Source organism: Schistocerca serialis, chromosome 3, assembly GCF_023864345.2.
Source record: "Schistocerca serialis cubense isolate TAMUIC-IGC-003099 chromosome 3, iqSchSeri2.2, whole genome shotgun sequence".
NCBI classification, from domain to species: Eukaryota; Metazoa; Arthropoda; class Insecta; order Orthoptera; family Acrididae; genus Schistocerca; species Schistocerca serialis.
In genome coordinates this window covers 75,325,274-75,342,687 of record NC_064640.1, presented here as the reverse complement: position 1 = coordinate 75,342,687, position 17,414 = coordinate 75,325,274, and the positions used below count along the sequence as shown (strand labels likewise).

The following is a 17,414-nucleotide window of genomic DNA, read 5'->3' as shown; positions in this document are numbered from 1 at the left end:
ACAAATCATGCCATCCCAAAAACTACAAACTTTAGTAATCTGTAATAATTTTTTGAGTTTATAATCATCTATAACAAAATTTTCAAATCTAAAGGAATATTAACTCAACTCTGTAGTGCAGCTCTTTGCACATAAAATTACTGATTTTAAAATTCCAGAATTTGGCTTAGAATTATCATGTATGTTTTATAATATATAACATAAGAACTGATTGTTTACAGTTCATATTTTATCAAATTTAACTTTTCAAAAACTCTGTATTTTAGAGAAATTTATATGAACAATATGTTTATGCTTTCATCTGAGCATACTGTCATGTACAAATAAATCTGAACATGTTTTTCTCCATTACAAATTAAACAAATTATTGTTTTTAATAATATGTAAAATTGATTTCATAAGTGATCACAGCTGAGGGTACAGGGCAGTTGGTAGTTGTTAATGTTAAACAAAGGAAGCACTTCAGTAAAATACCAGTTTTAAAAGTTTTTTCACGTCTGTTTTACTTATTTCAGTTACATATTTGGTCACACAGAGGCAGAGGTACATCATAAGGAAAACTCTTGAGTTGATGAGGCTTAAGGTTTGAGTATAATTTCACTAATTATTAATTGAACTTGTACCCACACCAGGAAACAGATACATATAGGCAACACTATCCTTGAACACTTTCACTATGTTTGTTACTATTCATGCAATGTTTAGTTTGAAATATTTACAGCACAGAAATAAATTTATTTCTGCTCATGTGAATAATGGAAACAGATCAGCTGAAAGTGGCAATGCTCAAGAAAAAAATTAAAACACATGGAAGCTGTTTGAAATTCGATTGATATGCAAATATAGGCCTATATTTCAATGAGTTTGTGTTGTATTCTTTGCTGTGTATATACTGAAGAATCATATTCTCTGTTTATTTATGATAGCACTGGTGAACCTATAATACTTTATGAAGCATGAAAACGGCAAGCACAACTGTGCAATTCTATAAATACATTGTTTATAAGATGTTTCTAGAGTATTTTATAATGCAGTGCCATATGCATGTTTAACCAAAAGTCACTTGTATTGTCTTGAGAACAGCCACATTATGTGATATTCATAGCAACAACATAATGACTATTTTCAGCACACATCACTTATTGGAGCACAGTTTCTGTATGCAGATGTGAATATTTGTGTTTTATGTAAAGTTCATTCAATGTCATCCACATATGACTCAGAATCATATTTTCAGGTTTTTGTAGGTGTGCTTGCATTCTTACTCAGATTCTAGTGAACTGCTTGTGACAGTTTGCCTTCTTTATTTCTTCGTTTGCTGTCCTTGGTGTTGACATACTGCTTTGTGATACTGGCTGAAGAAAGGGGTGTGGAAGTACAATACTAACTACTTTAAATAATGTAGCCAACAGGTCCACAGTTGCGTTTTGCAGTATTTTACATTCACTGTTCACAACCCCCCAATAATGCAGTTATATATTGCCAGTGCACTATTGTTTTAACTTTCCATACACCTCATTAATAGTTTGCAGGCAAGCCTCCACATACTGCTACAATAGTTTACTATTGAACATCTACGAGCAGTAAAAACCTAACCACAAAGTTCACAGTTCTTGAAGAATAGAAATGTATGTACGGAGCAGACACTGTTGTTGTTTTAACACATGGCCTAATTGTGTGACACTTATTTCACAGTTAAGTTGAGGCATTGTTGTTCTTCTAATCAACACAGGTTTCTTGCCAGAAACTCGGCCATGGACTGACTGTCTTGTGACCAAAATTGGGCCCATGTATATCCTCACAATAATAGGTACACATTGGTGAAAGTTAAATTTACAGAAATTACAATTATAACTCTACTCATTAAATTAACTGAATACATCAAAAAGTTCATCCCTTTTAATAGTTTCTTATACTACAAGGTTTAGCCAAATTTGTTTAAATGATGAAATTAACATGTATGATTATGCAAACAATACTTTTGACAAAACTGTTAATTACTTTGGAATTAATTAAGGGCTGGCTTTGCTAACATGTTTTGCAATAGAGCCAAATAAATACTTTAAGAATACTATTAATTGTTCCTTCAACTATTTATAATTAGTACTGAATTTATATTTGTTTGTATGTCAACAATAGAATTTAAGTTATTGAACAGTTACTGATTTCACCCTATACCTAATGATACCAGCTAGTCACAGTCAAATTAAATTAGAAAATTAATTACATACATAAAACAAAGCAAAAAATTAGCTCTGGTGTTATATTCCTTAAGACTAAGGGCCAAACTTTCTTTTTTATGAAAATGCAGATTATATCATACTCCTGTATGTTAATGGTAATTAGTTAGAGGTGAAAAAAATGAATTTTAAGAAGGCAGATGGCAAAACAAGAGGGGAAGTAAAATTATGCTGACTTGCTTTGTCACATGCTGTAGTTTGATATGTTAACTCTGATATGGTGTTGACTCACTACAGACCACTAATTTGTAACTTAAGTTATGTGAGATTTTAATGAATGCATGGGTTACTATTTTGTCAGTAAAGCTGACTCTCAGTTGAGATGCAAATACCCCGGACTGGGCATTTTGTAAGTGTGGACAGAGCAACAGAAATTCAGTATGGTGGAAAGCTTATTGCAACTACTCTTTGTAATCAGTCAGTGAGTCAGGTTATATTTTATAATAAATTATGAGACAGAATTTCTGGTTGTAACTTACTTTCAGGAGGCATAATATTTAGCATTGCTGTCAGACAATTATAAAAGTGTGGCAGTGAAATTAGAGAACTAAACTACAATCAGTCAAAATGACTAGTGATATCTTTGGCTTTTGTAGCCTTTAATCTCAGCTCTCTGTTCTTCCAATTGGTCGGCAGCTATCAAATTGTGTTTATTACACATTTCCTGTTAAATTTTTCAATAAATTACTGCACCTTTCTCCTCTTCTCTCAGTATATACATTGTTTTTATTGTGGTTAATACTGTCACAGAACTAAAAGTGACAGAGCTATCCTAGCTTTCAGAGCTATTGTTTCTTCTTACAGAAGGAGAGAGGGATTTGTTGGTGAAGGTTAAGAAGAAAAGGTGTGTCACTCAGACCTTAGAATGAGAGGGACACACCTATAGTGAGAACTGGCTAGTAATTTTATCTCATAATCTAATGTCTCTTTGATTTAATCTTCCTCTAAAGCAAAGGTATATTTTCTGAAAGATTTAAATGACTGAATACTGAACCATTGATTAACAATAGCTTTTCAATAACTTCCCAGTTTGGCTTCTGTAGAGAATCCTTATCAGGGAAAGATCTCACTAGCTCATTTTGGTAGGTTTATGCCCTAGCGGGGGTCTCTGATAGCAAAAGTAAAAATATGTTACTAAAGGAACTAGAATATTGTGGAGTTGAAGGTATGCATGAATGGAGACATATCTCAATCTTAGAAAACAGAGGGCTGTGTCAAGAAATGATGCCATGGAAATAATACAGTATGAGGAAACACTAAATATGGTGTCTCAAAGTTCAGTACTGAATGCACTTCTGTTCTTAATGTGCATAAATAATTTACCAGTAACATTGGAGAAATCTTCAAAAATGGGCTATGAGTAAAATTTACTGATAATGGGCCCACATACATTGCTACAAGACACATCCAGGATAACAAAGGCACAAGCTTGCTTGTGGTTCACAGCTAACAGATTAAATATTTATTTTACGAATACTCATACTACATAAGTTCAGACAAATAGTAATGACTATCTGCTTCCCCCCCCCCCCCCCCCCCCCTCCAATGAACCATGGACCTTGCCATGGATGGGGAGGATTGCACACCTCAGCGATACAGATAGCCGTACCATAGGTGCAACCACAATAGAGGGGTATCTCTTGCGAGACCACACAAACGTGTGGGTGTGGTTCCTGAAGAGGGGCAGCACCTTTCTCAGTAGTTGCAGGGGCAATAGTCTGGATGATTGACTGATCTGGCTTTGTAACATGAACCAAAACGGCCTTGCTGTGCTGGTACTGCCAACAGCTGAAATCAAGGGGAAACTACAGCCGTAATTTTTCCCGAGGGCATGCAGCTTTACGATATGATTAAATAATAATGGCGTCCTCTTGGGTAAAATATTCCGGAGGTAAAATAGTCCCCCATTCAGATCTCCAGGAGGGAACTACTCAGGAGGGTGTTGTTATCAGGAGAAAGAAAATTGGCGTTCTATGTATGGGAGTGTGGAATGTGAGATCCCTTAATCGGGCAGGTAGGTTGGAAAATTTAAAAAGGGAAATGGATAGGTTAAAGTTAGATATAGTGGGAATTACTGAAATTCGTTGGCAGGAGGAACAATACTTCTGGTTGGGTGAATACAGGGTTGTAAATAGGGGTACTGCAGGAGTAGGTTTAATAAAGGATAAAAAAATAGGAGTGCAGATAAGCTACTACAAACAGCATAGTGAAAGCATTATTGTAGCAAAGATAGAGATGAAGCCAATGCTTACCCCAGTAGTACAAGTTTATATGCCAACCAGCTCTGCAGATGATGAAGATATTGATGAAGTGTATGATGAGATGAAAGAAATTATTTAGATAGTGAAGAGAGATGAAACTTTAATAGTCACGGTTGATTGGAATTCAATAGTAGGGAAATGAAGAGAAGTAAAAGTAGTAGATGAATATGGAATGGGGACAGTGAATGAAAGAGGAACCCGCCTGGTAGAATTTTGCACTGAGCATAATTTAATCATAGCTAACACTTGGTTCAAGAATCATGAAAGAAGGTTGTAACATGGAAGTGAGCTGGAGACACTGGAAGGTTTCAGATAGATTATATAATGGTAAGACAGAGATTTAGGAACCAGGTTTTAAATTGTAAGATATTTCCAGGGGCAGATGTTGACTGACTACAATCTATTGGTTATGAACTGTAGATTAAAACTGAAGAAACTGCAAAAAGGTGGGAATTTGAGGAGATGGGACCTGGATAAACTGAAAGAACCAGAGGTTGTAGAGGGTTTCAGAGAGCATTAGGGAAGGATTGACAAGAAATACAGTAGAAGAAGAATGAGTAGCTTTGAGAGATGAAATAGTGAAGGCAGCAGAGGATCAAGTAGGTAAAAAGACAAGGGCTAGTAGAAATCCTTGGGTAACAGAAGAAATATTGAATTTAATTGATGAAAGAAGAAAATATAAAAATGCAGTAAATGAAACATGCAAAAAGGAATACAAACGTCTCAAAATTGAGATCGACAGGAAGTGCAAAATGGCTAAGCAGTGATGGCTAGAGGACAAATGCAATGATGTAGAGCCATATATCATTAGGGGTAAGATATGTACTGCCTACAGGAAAATTAAAGACGCCTTTGGAGAAACGAAAACCACTTGTATGGATATCAAGAGCTCAGATGGAAACCCAGTTCTAAGCACAGAAGGGAAAGCAGAAAGGTGGAAGGTGTATATAGAGGGTCTGTACAAGGGTGATGTACTTGAGGACAATATTATGGGAATGGAAGAGGATGTACATGAAGATTAAATGGGAGATATGATACTGTGTGAAGACATTGATAGAGCACTAAAAGACCTAATTCAAAACAAGGTTCTGGGCGTAGACAACATTCCATTAGAACTATTGATAGCCTTGGGAGAGCCAGCCCTGACGAAACTCCACCATCTGGTGAGCAAGATGTATGAAACAGGCAAAATACCCTCAGACTTCAAGAAGAATATAATAATTCCAATCCTAAAGAAAATAGGTGAAAATTAGCAAACAATCAGTTTAATAAGTCATGGCTGCAAAATACTAACACGAATCCTTTACAGATGAATGGAAAAACTGGTAGAAGCTGACCTTGGGGAAGATCAGTTTGGATTCCATAGAAATGTTGGAACACATGAGGCAATACTGACCTTACGACTTATCTCAAAAGATACATTAAGGAAAGGTAAACTACTGACCCTTCGACTTATCTTAGAAGATAAATTAAGGAAAGGTAAACCTACATTTCTAGTATTTGTAGACTTAGAGAAAGCTTTTGACAGTGTTGACTGGAATACTCTCTTTCAAATTCTGAAGGTGGCAGGGGTCAACTACAAGGAGCAAAAGGCTATTTACAATTTGTACAGAAACCAGATGGCAGTCATAAGGGTCGAGGAGCATGAAAGGGAAGCAGTGGTTGGGAAAGGAGTGAGACAGGATTGTAGCCTATCCCTGATGTTATTCACTCTGTATATTGAGCAAGCAGTAGAGGAAACAAAAGAAAAATTCAGAACAGGAATTAAAATCCATGGAGAAGAAATAAAAATTTTGAGGTTTGCCGATGACATCGTAATTGGAACACGTGAGGCAATACTAACCTTACGACTTATCTTAGAAGAAAGATTAAGAAAAGGCAAACCTACGTTTCTAGCATTTGTAGACTTAGAGAAAGCTTTTGACAATGTTGACTGGAATACTCTCTTTCACATTCTAGAGGTGGCAGGGGTAAAATACAGGGAGCGAAAGGCTATTTACAATTTGTACAGAAACCAGATGGCAGTTATAAGAGTCGAGGGGCATGAAAGGGAAGCAGTGGTTGGGAAAGGAGTGAGACAGGGTTGTAGCCTCTCCCCGATGTTATTCAATCTGTATATTGAGCAAGCAGTAAAGGAAACAAAAGAAAAATTCGGAGTAGGTATTAAAATTCATTGAGAAGAAGTAAAAACTTTGAGGTTCGCCGATGACATTGTAATTCTGTTAGAGACAGCAAAGGACTTGGAAGAGCAGTTGAATGGAATGGACAGAAGATGAACATCAACAAAAGCAAAACGAGGATAATGGAATGTAGTCAAATTAAATCGGGTGATGCTGAGGGAATTAGATTAGGAAATGAGACACTTAAAGTAGTAAACGAGTTTTGCTATTTATGGAGTAAAATAACTGATGATGGTTGAAGTAGAGAGGATATAAAATATAGACTGGCAATGGCAAGGAAATCATTTCTGAAGAAGAGAAATTTGTCAACATCGAGTATAGATTTAAGTGTCAGGAAGTCGTTTCTGAAAGTATTTGTATGGAAGTGAAACATGGACGATAAATAGTTTGGACAAGAAGAGAATAGAAGCTTTCAAAATGTGGTGTTACAGAAGAATGCTGAAGATTAGATGGGTAGATCACATAACTAATGAGGAGGTATTGAACAGAATTGGGGAGAAGAGGAGTTTGTGGCGCAGCTTGACAAGAAGAAGGGACCGGTTGGTATGACATGTTCTGAGGCATCAAGGGATCAAATATAGCATTTGAGGGCAGTGTGGAGGGTAAAAATCGTAGAGGGAGACCAAGAGATGAATACACTAAGCAGATTCAGAAGGATGTAGGTTGCAGTAGGTACTGGGAGATGAAGAAGCTTGCACAGGATAGAGTAGCATGGAGAGCTGTATCAAACCAGTCTCAGGACTGAAGACCACAACAACAACAACAACAATCGTAATTCTGTCAGAGAGAGCAAAGGACCTAGAAGAGCACTTGAATGGAATGGTCAGTGTCTTGAAAGGAGGATATAAGAGGAATATCAACAAAAGCAAAAGGAGGATAATGGATTGTAGTCAAACTAAATCAGATGATGCTGAGTGAATTAGATTAGGAAATGAGACACTTAAAGTAGTAAATGAGTTTTGCTATTTGGGGATAAAAATAACTGATGATGGTCGAAGTAGAGAGGATATAAAATGTAGACTGGCAATGGAAAGGAAAACATTTCTGAAGAAAAGAAATTTGTTAACATCAAGTATAGATTTAAGTGTCAGGAAGTGGTTTCTGAAAGTATTTGTATGGAATGTAGTCATGTATGGAAGTGAAATATGGATGGTAAATAGTATGGACAAGAATGGAATAGAAGCTTTCAAAATGTTGTGATACAGAAGAATGCTGAAGATCAGATGGGTGGATCACATAAGTAATAAAGAGGTACTGAATAGAATTGAGGAGAAGAGAAATTTGTGGCTCAACTTGGCTAGAAGAAGGGATCAGTTGGTATGACATGCTCTGAGGCATCAAGGGATTATCAATTTAGTATTGGAGGGCAGCATGGAGGCTAAAAGTTGTAGAGGGAGACCAAGAGATTAATACACTAAGCTGATTCAGAAGGATGTAGGTTGCAGTAGGTACTGGGAGATGAAGAAGCTTGCACAGGATAGAGTAGCATGGAGAGGTGCATCATAACAGTCTCTGGACTGAAGACCACAAGAACAACAACAACAACAACAACAACTGATACCATAAGTAGAGATTAATGAGTACCAACTAAATGAAACTCCTTGTGTGGAATTCCAAAGTAACCAGATGGAAAACAAACTACAATAGTACCTAACATGGATAAGGGAGAAAAGAAGTGGAGGTGTGCCTGCTTTGCTTTTGGAAATCTCTCTCATTGTTTTGACCTGTGCATGAGATTGTTACTGTATTTTGCATACTTTGGGATGGTGTGGATAGAGGGAGGAGAGGTGGCAGACACAAAAAGACGTTGCGGTGTGTACTCAGTAGCTTGAAGGAAGGCAGCTGGCCGACTGATTAGGAGTGCCAGAGCTTGTGAGAAGCAGTGCAAAGCAACACAGAGATGCGAATTTGGAGGGGTGATACTACTACAGAGAGGAAACAGCTGGGGGGACAGTGTGGTGACAGTGAGTTACTAGAGACTGAGGCCAGGAAGGTTGTGGAAGTGATATATGTGTTGCAAGAAAAACCCCCATCTTTGTAGTTTTGGAAAAGCTGGTGATGGAGGGAAGCACCTCCTAGATGGTCTGTGTTCTGAAACAGGCATCAAAATTTGATATTGAAACCTGGTAGTCAAGGGAAGGCAGGATTTGGTTACGGTTGTGGACGGGGTCATAATCAATTACTATTGGTTGCCCTTTACAGTTACACACAATTTATTTTGAAACAATAATTCCAGAATCCTCAATAAATAAAAAATACCACACATTATTAATGAGGGAATAAACAGCTGTGTAAATAATAGTGTTTTCAGTGAGTTACAGTTTAGCAAATCACCATTAAATACAGATGCAACAAATAATGTTTTAAAATCAAGCCACTGTGATCTGGGTTGAAGGCCCTACACGTCAGGAATGGCAATAAATTAAGAATTGTTTAAGAACTCGCTGCAATTTACAACTTACAGGTATTGAAATATTAAGGTAAGTCGCACCAAACACATCGGAAGGCATCAGTCACCAGGAATGGCAGTAATAAGGTTGAAACTTCCTGGCAGATTAAAACTGTGTGCCGGACCGAGACTCAAACTCGGGACCTTTGCCTTTCACGGGCAAGTGCTCTACCATCTGAGCTACCAAAGCGCGACACATGACCCATCCAGAATACAGTGTTTAGAGCGCCCGGAATGAGAAAGGAATCATTATCTCTCGAGTAGAAGAATCACCAACTGGCTTACAATCAAGAAAGTTGTCAAAACTACATGCCTTACCAGACAGCAGTGGCAAGGTAAGGAAATGCACACTGCCGTTACATACACTAACCCCCAGGGCAGGTAATTGGGGTGTTAGCAGCCACCAGGCAAGAAAAATTACCACTGGTTGAACTTAACAAATTGTAACAAGTTGAATGCAGTAAATAGTAATAAAAAGTTGAGGAAAGCAAATCAGATCCACCTTCCCCAAGCACTCCACTCACTGTTCTTTGCCTTGGCGACACTACAAGCAGCAACACATACCCAAGTCACTGGAGAATCGCGAGAAGTCACAATGGTGGAGGTTTCTGTAATTGAATTGAAATGCACTCATCTTAAAGCTTGCTGGATCCGGTTTACAATGAAGCCGTGCACCCTCGTGACCTCAGCCCTTCCATCTAGAAGTCCATGCGTGCCGCCAGCAGTCTTGGCGTGTTCCTGCACTGCTCGGACCTGGCTTCTCCTCAGCCCCAACTGAACTCGCAGACTCAGACGACCCAGCAAAACAATGATGTTGCCCCAAAGATAGGGCAACAGTTACTATATATCAATAACTGCCGCTACTGCCACTAGTGGACAGGCAATGCTTGTGAAACCAAGTGGCAACAGTCAACACGAGAAGAAGACAAACCACCGCAATCATGCCAACTAAACAATACCGTCTGGCCTCTGACGGAGGGCAGAAACCTACAAACAGCACCAACACGAGCTGCAGCACAGCTAAACCTCCCCCTCCCAAGGACAAACCCACCTGGGGGAAAGGGCGGGGGGGGGGGGGGGGGGTGATAGGAGACCCAACTAGCTGGGCCTAAATTCTGCATAATCTTACAAGGACCCAGAAAACAAGGAGTAATTTTACCAAGGTTGCCAACACATACCTCCCTCTCGGGAAAATTATGGACATACACCTGATCTCCTAGCTTACCCCTGAAGGCTTGTCAATTATCATTATACGAGGTGTGGCTAGAAAAAAACTGGACTGATGCTGGAAAAACATTTATTTACAATTATTTACAATTTCATGTTATCTCCTTCAATGTACTCTCCTCCTCGGTCTCTACACCGCTCCATACGAATTTTCCACTGTTCATAGCAACGCTGCAGATCATTTTCGGTAAGTCCATACATTACTTCCATCGCTTTTTCTTTTACTGCTTCAACAGTCTCAAATCTAGTTCCTTTCAAAGCTGACTTGACTTTAGGGAAAAGAAAAAAGTCACAGGGGGCCAAATCAGGTGAGTAGGGTGGATGATCTAAGATGGGAATGTTGTGTTTTGCCAAAAACGTCTTCACTGACAACGCACTGTGAGCTGGGGCATTGTCTTGGTGAAGGATCCATGACTTTTTTCTCCACAAATCGTTCCGTTTTCTCCGTACTCGCTCACGTAGGGTAGCCAGGACGCTAATGTAGTAATGCTGATTCACTGTTTGTCCCTCTGGTACCCAATCAATGTGCACAATCCCTTTGATGTCAAAAAAAACAATCATTATTGCCTTGAATTTCGGTTTTGACATTCGTGCTTTTTTTTGTCGTGGAGAACCAGGAGTTTTCCAATGCATCGATTGGCGTTTAGTTTCGGGATCGTAAGTAAAAAACCACGATTCATCGCAAGTAATAACATTTTGTAAGAAGGTGGGATCACTTTCAATGTTTTCCAGGATGTCAGAACAAATCATTCTTCGGCGTTCCTTCTGTTCAATTGTGAGACACTTTGGAACCATTTTTGAACACACTTTGTTCATGTTGAAACTTTCATGAAGAATCTGCCTAACACTTTCCTTGTCAACTCCTGTTAACTCAGACACTGCTCTGATTGTCAAACGGTTATCTTGTCGAACAAGTTTACCGATTTTTTCAATGTTTGCATCAGTTTTTGCTGACAATGGTCTGCCAGTGCGAGTGTCATCACTGGTGTCTTCGCGGCCATCTTTAAATCGTTTAAACCACTCAAACACTTGTGTTCGCGATAAACAATCATCGCTGTACACTTGTTGTAACATTACAAACGTTTCACTTGCAGATTTTCCTAGTTTGAAACAAAATTTGATGGTAACACGCTGTTCTTTCTGTACACTCAACATTTTCCGACGCACAGACAAAGCGTCAACTACTTAAAACAGACGCCACGGGCAGACTGAGTGCAGGAGGCAGATGAAACTCGAGCAGTAGGCGGAGCGAGAGTCACGTGACAGGCCACGCGACTTTCAGCCTTATTGCATTCGTTTTATTGTTTCACCAGTACTAGTCCGGTTTTTTTCTAGCCACACCTCGTAATGACCAGCTTGTCTGTTGTGGGCCTCACGTGATTCCAGTTTTCTTTGATGACCTGAGGGGTGATCTCCGCAGAAATTAGGTCTTGAATTCCACATAAGTTCGAAAGGGGGGAATTAACAGTATAAGCAAACGTCAAGGAAACCAGAGTAGCCTTCAAAGCCTTATGGCTGGCGGTATTTTAAGGCAAAGCCAAGCCAAGGCAGACTAGAATCCCACTTACTGGGAGACTTCTGATGAAAGATAATCAGTGTGGTTTTAAGGTTACGATTGACCCTCTCCTCAAAGGACCCCTGCAGATAATACAGAGTGGTAGTTACATGCTTAACACCACTTTGAAAACAGAATGCCTTGAAGGGAGCCGAAATAAAGGCCAGCGCATTATCACTAACGATTTGCTTAGGAGGTCCAAAAACACTAAATACGTTAGTTAAGTGAGCAATTATGGTGGCAGCAGTCACATTATGACACGGAAGAAGCCAGGTAACCCTAAAAACACATCAATAATAACTAATACATACCGATGGCCTCTTTTGGTGTGAGGTAAGGGCCGAACATAATCAATATAGAATTCGTCCATGGGGCAAGATTCACGCTCAGAACTAAGGAATCCCTCTTGAAGAGCGTTATTTGGTTTGGCCACATGACACAATTGACACAAAGAAACCATTTCTCTAACATCTTGGTCAATAGACGGCCAAGTAAAATGCTTCTTAATCTTCTGCAAGGTGTTATAGGGTCCTAAATGCCCACTAATCAATGAGTTGTGAAAATAACGGAATACGGGGCATACTAGGGTGCCTGGCAGACAGATCTAAATCTCCTTGGTACCTCCCACCCTTTTACACAAAATGCCATTCCTGATAATGTATTCATTCAAATGCTCCCCCACACAAAGCCTTTTCTTAACAGTTCGCCAAGTGGGGTCCTGATCCGGATGGTCTTCAATGTCACTGAACAAATGAAGACTACCACCTAACATGACACAACTAAGATTGCCTTCCAAAGCTTCTTGGGTGCCCTCACTAAATGGTTGTTCAGCAAACATATGGCTGAGAACACTCGCGAGCACATTCTCAGTGCCTCTAATGTGCTTAACCTTGAACTGAAACGCTGAAATGCATACTGCCCACCTCATGATACGACCAGTTTTACGCAGCCTGACTAGCACCCAGCTTAAGGCTTGATTGTCAGCCTTTAGCTGAAATACTCTATGTTTGTTATAAAACTGGTACTTATCCATTGTGAACAAGACAGCCAATGTCTCACATTTGTAAACAGAATATTTAGGCTCGATGCTGGTTAACTGACGAGACATGTATGCTAGTGGTTGCCTTTGACCCTCGAACTCCTGAAGGAGGACTTCCCCCATTAGATGCATCGGTTTCAACTATAAATTTATTATTAAAATCAGGCACTCCGAGAACTGGAGGACTACCTATAGCCGCCTTGATGTGCTCAAACATGGCCTCTTGAGCAAGTCCACACTCAAAACGGACCCATTTTCGGCACAGTTCATTTAAAGGAGCTGCCAACTGAGCAAGTTAGGGACAAAACACCTAAAATAATTCGCCATCCCTATGAACTAGGAAATCCTTCACTTATCAGTGGGCAGCGGAAGGGCTCTTAAGGCTTTAGTCCGCTCTTGATCAATGCGAATACTCTCGCCCGATACTAGGTGACTTAAGAAGGATACCTGCTGCCTGGTTAATGTCACCTTATTGGGTTTAACAGTCAAATTGGTCCCCTGCAACCTAGCAAAACCTTGCTGGATGTATTCCAAATGCTCTTGAAATGAACGACTATAAATTACCAAATCGTTCAGGTAATTGTAAACACAGAATAATTTCAAGTCTCCAAGAATATTATCCAGCAAACGAGAAAGGATGTTGCACCAGTAGCCAAACCAAAGAGGGCCGTATTAAACTCAAACAGATTACAATCAGTACAAAATGCTGTAATGTGCTTCCATTCTTTGGCTAAGGGAATCTGACAATGGGCTTGATTTAGATCGAGCACAGTAAATGAACTAGCCCTGGCAAACCAAGTAAAAGAGTTATGAAGATCAGGTAAAGGAACCAACTCGAGGACAACTTTCTTATTTAGGTGACAGTAGTCAACAACAGTCCGAAAGTACCACCCCTGATCCTTAGGGATGAGGAATATAGGGGGGGGGGGGCATAAGTGGATGTAGGAGGCCTAATAACTCCATGCTCAAGCATTTTGGAGATCTTTCCCCTTAGTATCTTCATCTTAGGCAGTGAGAGACGATATGGGGACTGCCTGATGGGAACATGGTTAGAGAGATGAATATGGTATTAAAGAACATTAGTAATGCCCAGTATATCACAGAGAAGCTCTGGGAATCTCTCCAACAAACCCCTAGTTCGAGGCCTACTGGGAAGAAACATGTGTGAGATCAAACTCACTAAGCTTAGCATCAACAGCCAGCATCTTGATGCACCTTACATTTAATACACTCACAGAACCAAAATTTCTGACCAGAAGTGAACTTAAAGAAAAAGGTGTACCCAGAATAATCAAAGACAAGACCAGTTTTACCGTTAAAATCACATCCCAAAATCAAATCAACCAGCAGATCCTTAATCAAGGCCAAAGACAAGTGCCACGAGAAATCCCCAACCAAGATACTCACTTGGACCTAACCATGCAGAGGCAACAGCTGTCCGTTGGCAACCCGACATCTCTGCACCGAAGAAGGGCCTGGCCTGTCTCGCAAGATGACAAAATTCAAGAAACCATTCCAAGCTCAACGATGAAAAGGAGCTACCAGAATCCAAAAGGGCTCAAATAGGTTTGCCACCTACTCGAGAACAAATATAAGGCAGTGGGGATGATGATCAAGCAGCGACATGGGCACACCAGGGTTTAAAGGCTTGACCCCAGGGTTGCTGCCCAGCCGGGTGTCATTTATTGGCTCTGGGTGTCCAAGGCTGAATGCAAGTGTGAACTAAATGCCCTGTTCGACCACACCTGAAACAACACCACAATTCCCCTTTAACAGACTCAGCTTATGTTGGTAATCCAGAGTTCCCCTCAGTAACACCAATGGGCTGAATTTTAACTTCATGGTGTCTATTGTCCAAGAGTGGCAATGCAGATATCGCTTCAACGGCAGCATGAAGTTCTTCCCAAGTGGAGGGATGTCCATAAAAAACAAAATGTGACTTATCCGCTGCGCACATTCCCCTCAGGACAACTGCAACTAACTCCTTTTCTGGCAAGTTGACTAACAAGGCCAAACAGGCCGTCTTAACTCTTTCCACATAATGATGCAACTCATCCCTATCTTGCTGCATCTGCCAAATATAGTCACACTCGAGTTGTTTACAAACTCCCGTGGTCAATAGTTCCAGGAGTTTCACAAATTTTGCATCCATGATACACTGCTAATCTATTACCCCCCCCCCCCCCCCCCAGTTGTTGTCATGGGATTCAACAGAAGCTCAGCTGTGACTAAAATGGAACTGCTGAGACTGGGCCAACCAACCTGGGGCCATCAACAGTGGATTGCTAAGTGTGGACATAGAGACAAACAATGAGCAAATAGATAAGTGGAGATCATGTTACAGATAAATAAGTCCAACGAGTAATCCAGAGAGAGAAAACTTGACACATAGTGAAGCAGAAGTCAAGAACAACAGTGTATTGTTACAAGTGAAATGTTAGCAAGGTGAATACACCACTGTGTCTGGTGCGGTGGAAATTAAAGAGTGTTTGTGAGCTCTGACTGGTCAAGAGAATGATGCATGGCACTACCAGTAAGCTCCATGAGCTCTCCCAGATACAATGGCTCGGCCTACCAGCAAATGTCAAGTTTCATGCTACTCAGCAGGCTTTCAAAGTTTTCAGATATGTCTCATAACAGTTTTGGTGGAATTCATAACTTGTCTAACACATATCACATAGTGAATATTACATTATGCATCCTTATCATTTATTGTGTGTATCCTTTGGGTGGTGCCATATCATGAATATCTTCAGAAAGTCATCCAACCATAACTTAATTTGAGTTTGGTACACCTGGACTCCTTGATTGTGCTTGCTCACTGTCATCAGTTGTCTATTACCATAAGTTGCAAACATGCTTCAGCAGTAACTACTGGTGGAGTATGGTGTGTGGGAGAAATTTGAGAGCTTTGATTAACTGCCTGGCTCATGAGAATGGTAGAAATATTCATAGAAGACACCCAACTTCATTGCTAGCTATGTGCTGAAATAGTTAAAAGGTGATACTGAAACATTTGCTAGTGAGCAATCTCTATGATACTTACCACTGTTCAGTTGTATTAAAATGCACGGGGCTCTGCTTAGGTGGACTGTACAGCTCCCTTATTACCTCGACACTAACACTGATCCTAGCCCAATATCTAGTATTAAACTGAAAGATTCTCTCTCTAAAATTGATTGCTCACAGATAAACAGTAATAGAAAAAAGGCAATACCTGCAAAATACGGTGCTTGGCTTATGAAACAAATCTTTTGCCATAGCTCTTGTGGAAGCCATTCCTCACATGGATTCAACATTTCGTTCTCACAGCCCCCTGAAGAGAGCAAAAGAGCTAATTCTTCAGGATAAAGCTGATTGTTAGACCTGTAGTACATAAAACGACAATATAAGGCCACAATTACCCTATAGTGGAAAATATAGAAGGAGAAAAAGTTTTAAAATGTATTTTATTCTACATTTAGATGTAAGTGAGATCATAAAATCTAAGTACAAATTTCTACTCACATCATAATTGTTGTACAGATCAGGAATGAGAACAGCAGTTTATCTTTCGCAAACAATGAGCGGCAGACCTTAGTGTACAGGTTATATGTAAAGGACTCTCGAATATATTTTAAATGCTCTTCATGCGACACAAATGCCAGACTGCAAAGGAGTCAAAAGGTTTTAGTATTTGAAGAAGTATTTCTACAGAACATAATATGGGACACTAAAATATTATGAGAACGGAAACAATGGTACTATTAAATCTCCAACAACAGTATTGTTTAGATTTCTGGTCAGTATATGCATAGAGTAAAACTAATAAACAACTTCAGAGATTCATTTTTAGATTGAAACCACCTTTTATCAAAAAATGTTAAGTGCAGAGTTTAAATTAAAAGTAAAAATTTTAAAAAGTGCAACGTAAGGAGAAAAACAGAAATATACCAAGTACTTTGTTACAAAATTAACTCATTGGATAGTCATGTAATCCCATCTCAGTCATTGCCATGTCTGCTCATGTGTTGTACTTATAAAATGGATCAATTACATTCATAGAGGTTTCATGAAGGTGCCTTGCTTACATATACAGAAAATAAGGAGAAAATCATGTTTTGACATGCATATCACTCTGTAGTTAACAAGGCACAAAACAGGAAAGGAAGATTGCTCAATACCCAGGAGGAAACAGAGGATTTCAATATCAAAACACTACATTCAAAATGGATTTTAAATGAACGAAGTAAATTTAGCCAAAATTTTTATTTCAAAATTTTTGAAGAGTAGGCTTCTTTATGATGTCATGTGCTCTATGTGTCCCCAGACCATATGAGGTAGTGCCTTGTTAATTATATGCTTTACATGACACCCAAGAGCTGATGTGACAGCTCCCACCTGTCTGTATGCTCTGCAGCTGTACAGGACATGGCAGAGACGATCCTCTGTCATTCAATTATACATTCACATTTTACTACCCT

At 39.5% G+C, this 17,414-nt stretch overlaps 1 protein-coding gene across 1 annotated transcript in view; it reads right to left on the bottom strand.

Annotated features, from left to right (window-relative positions):
* LOC126470685 (dynein axonemal heavy chain 7-like) overlaps positions 1-17,414 on the bottom strand; it is a 762,325-nt gene that overhangs the window by 145,780 nt on the left and 599,131 nt on the right. The window contains exons 25-26 of the mRNA XM_050098686.1: positions 16,459-16,574; positions 16,169-16,317 (exon numbers count right to left, since the gene is read on the bottom strand). Coding sequence (XP_049954643.1) covers positions 16,169-16,317; positions 16,459-16,574 — 265 coding nt within the window. The remainder of the gene's footprint in view (positions 1-16,168; positions 16,318-16,458; positions 16,575-17,414) is intronic.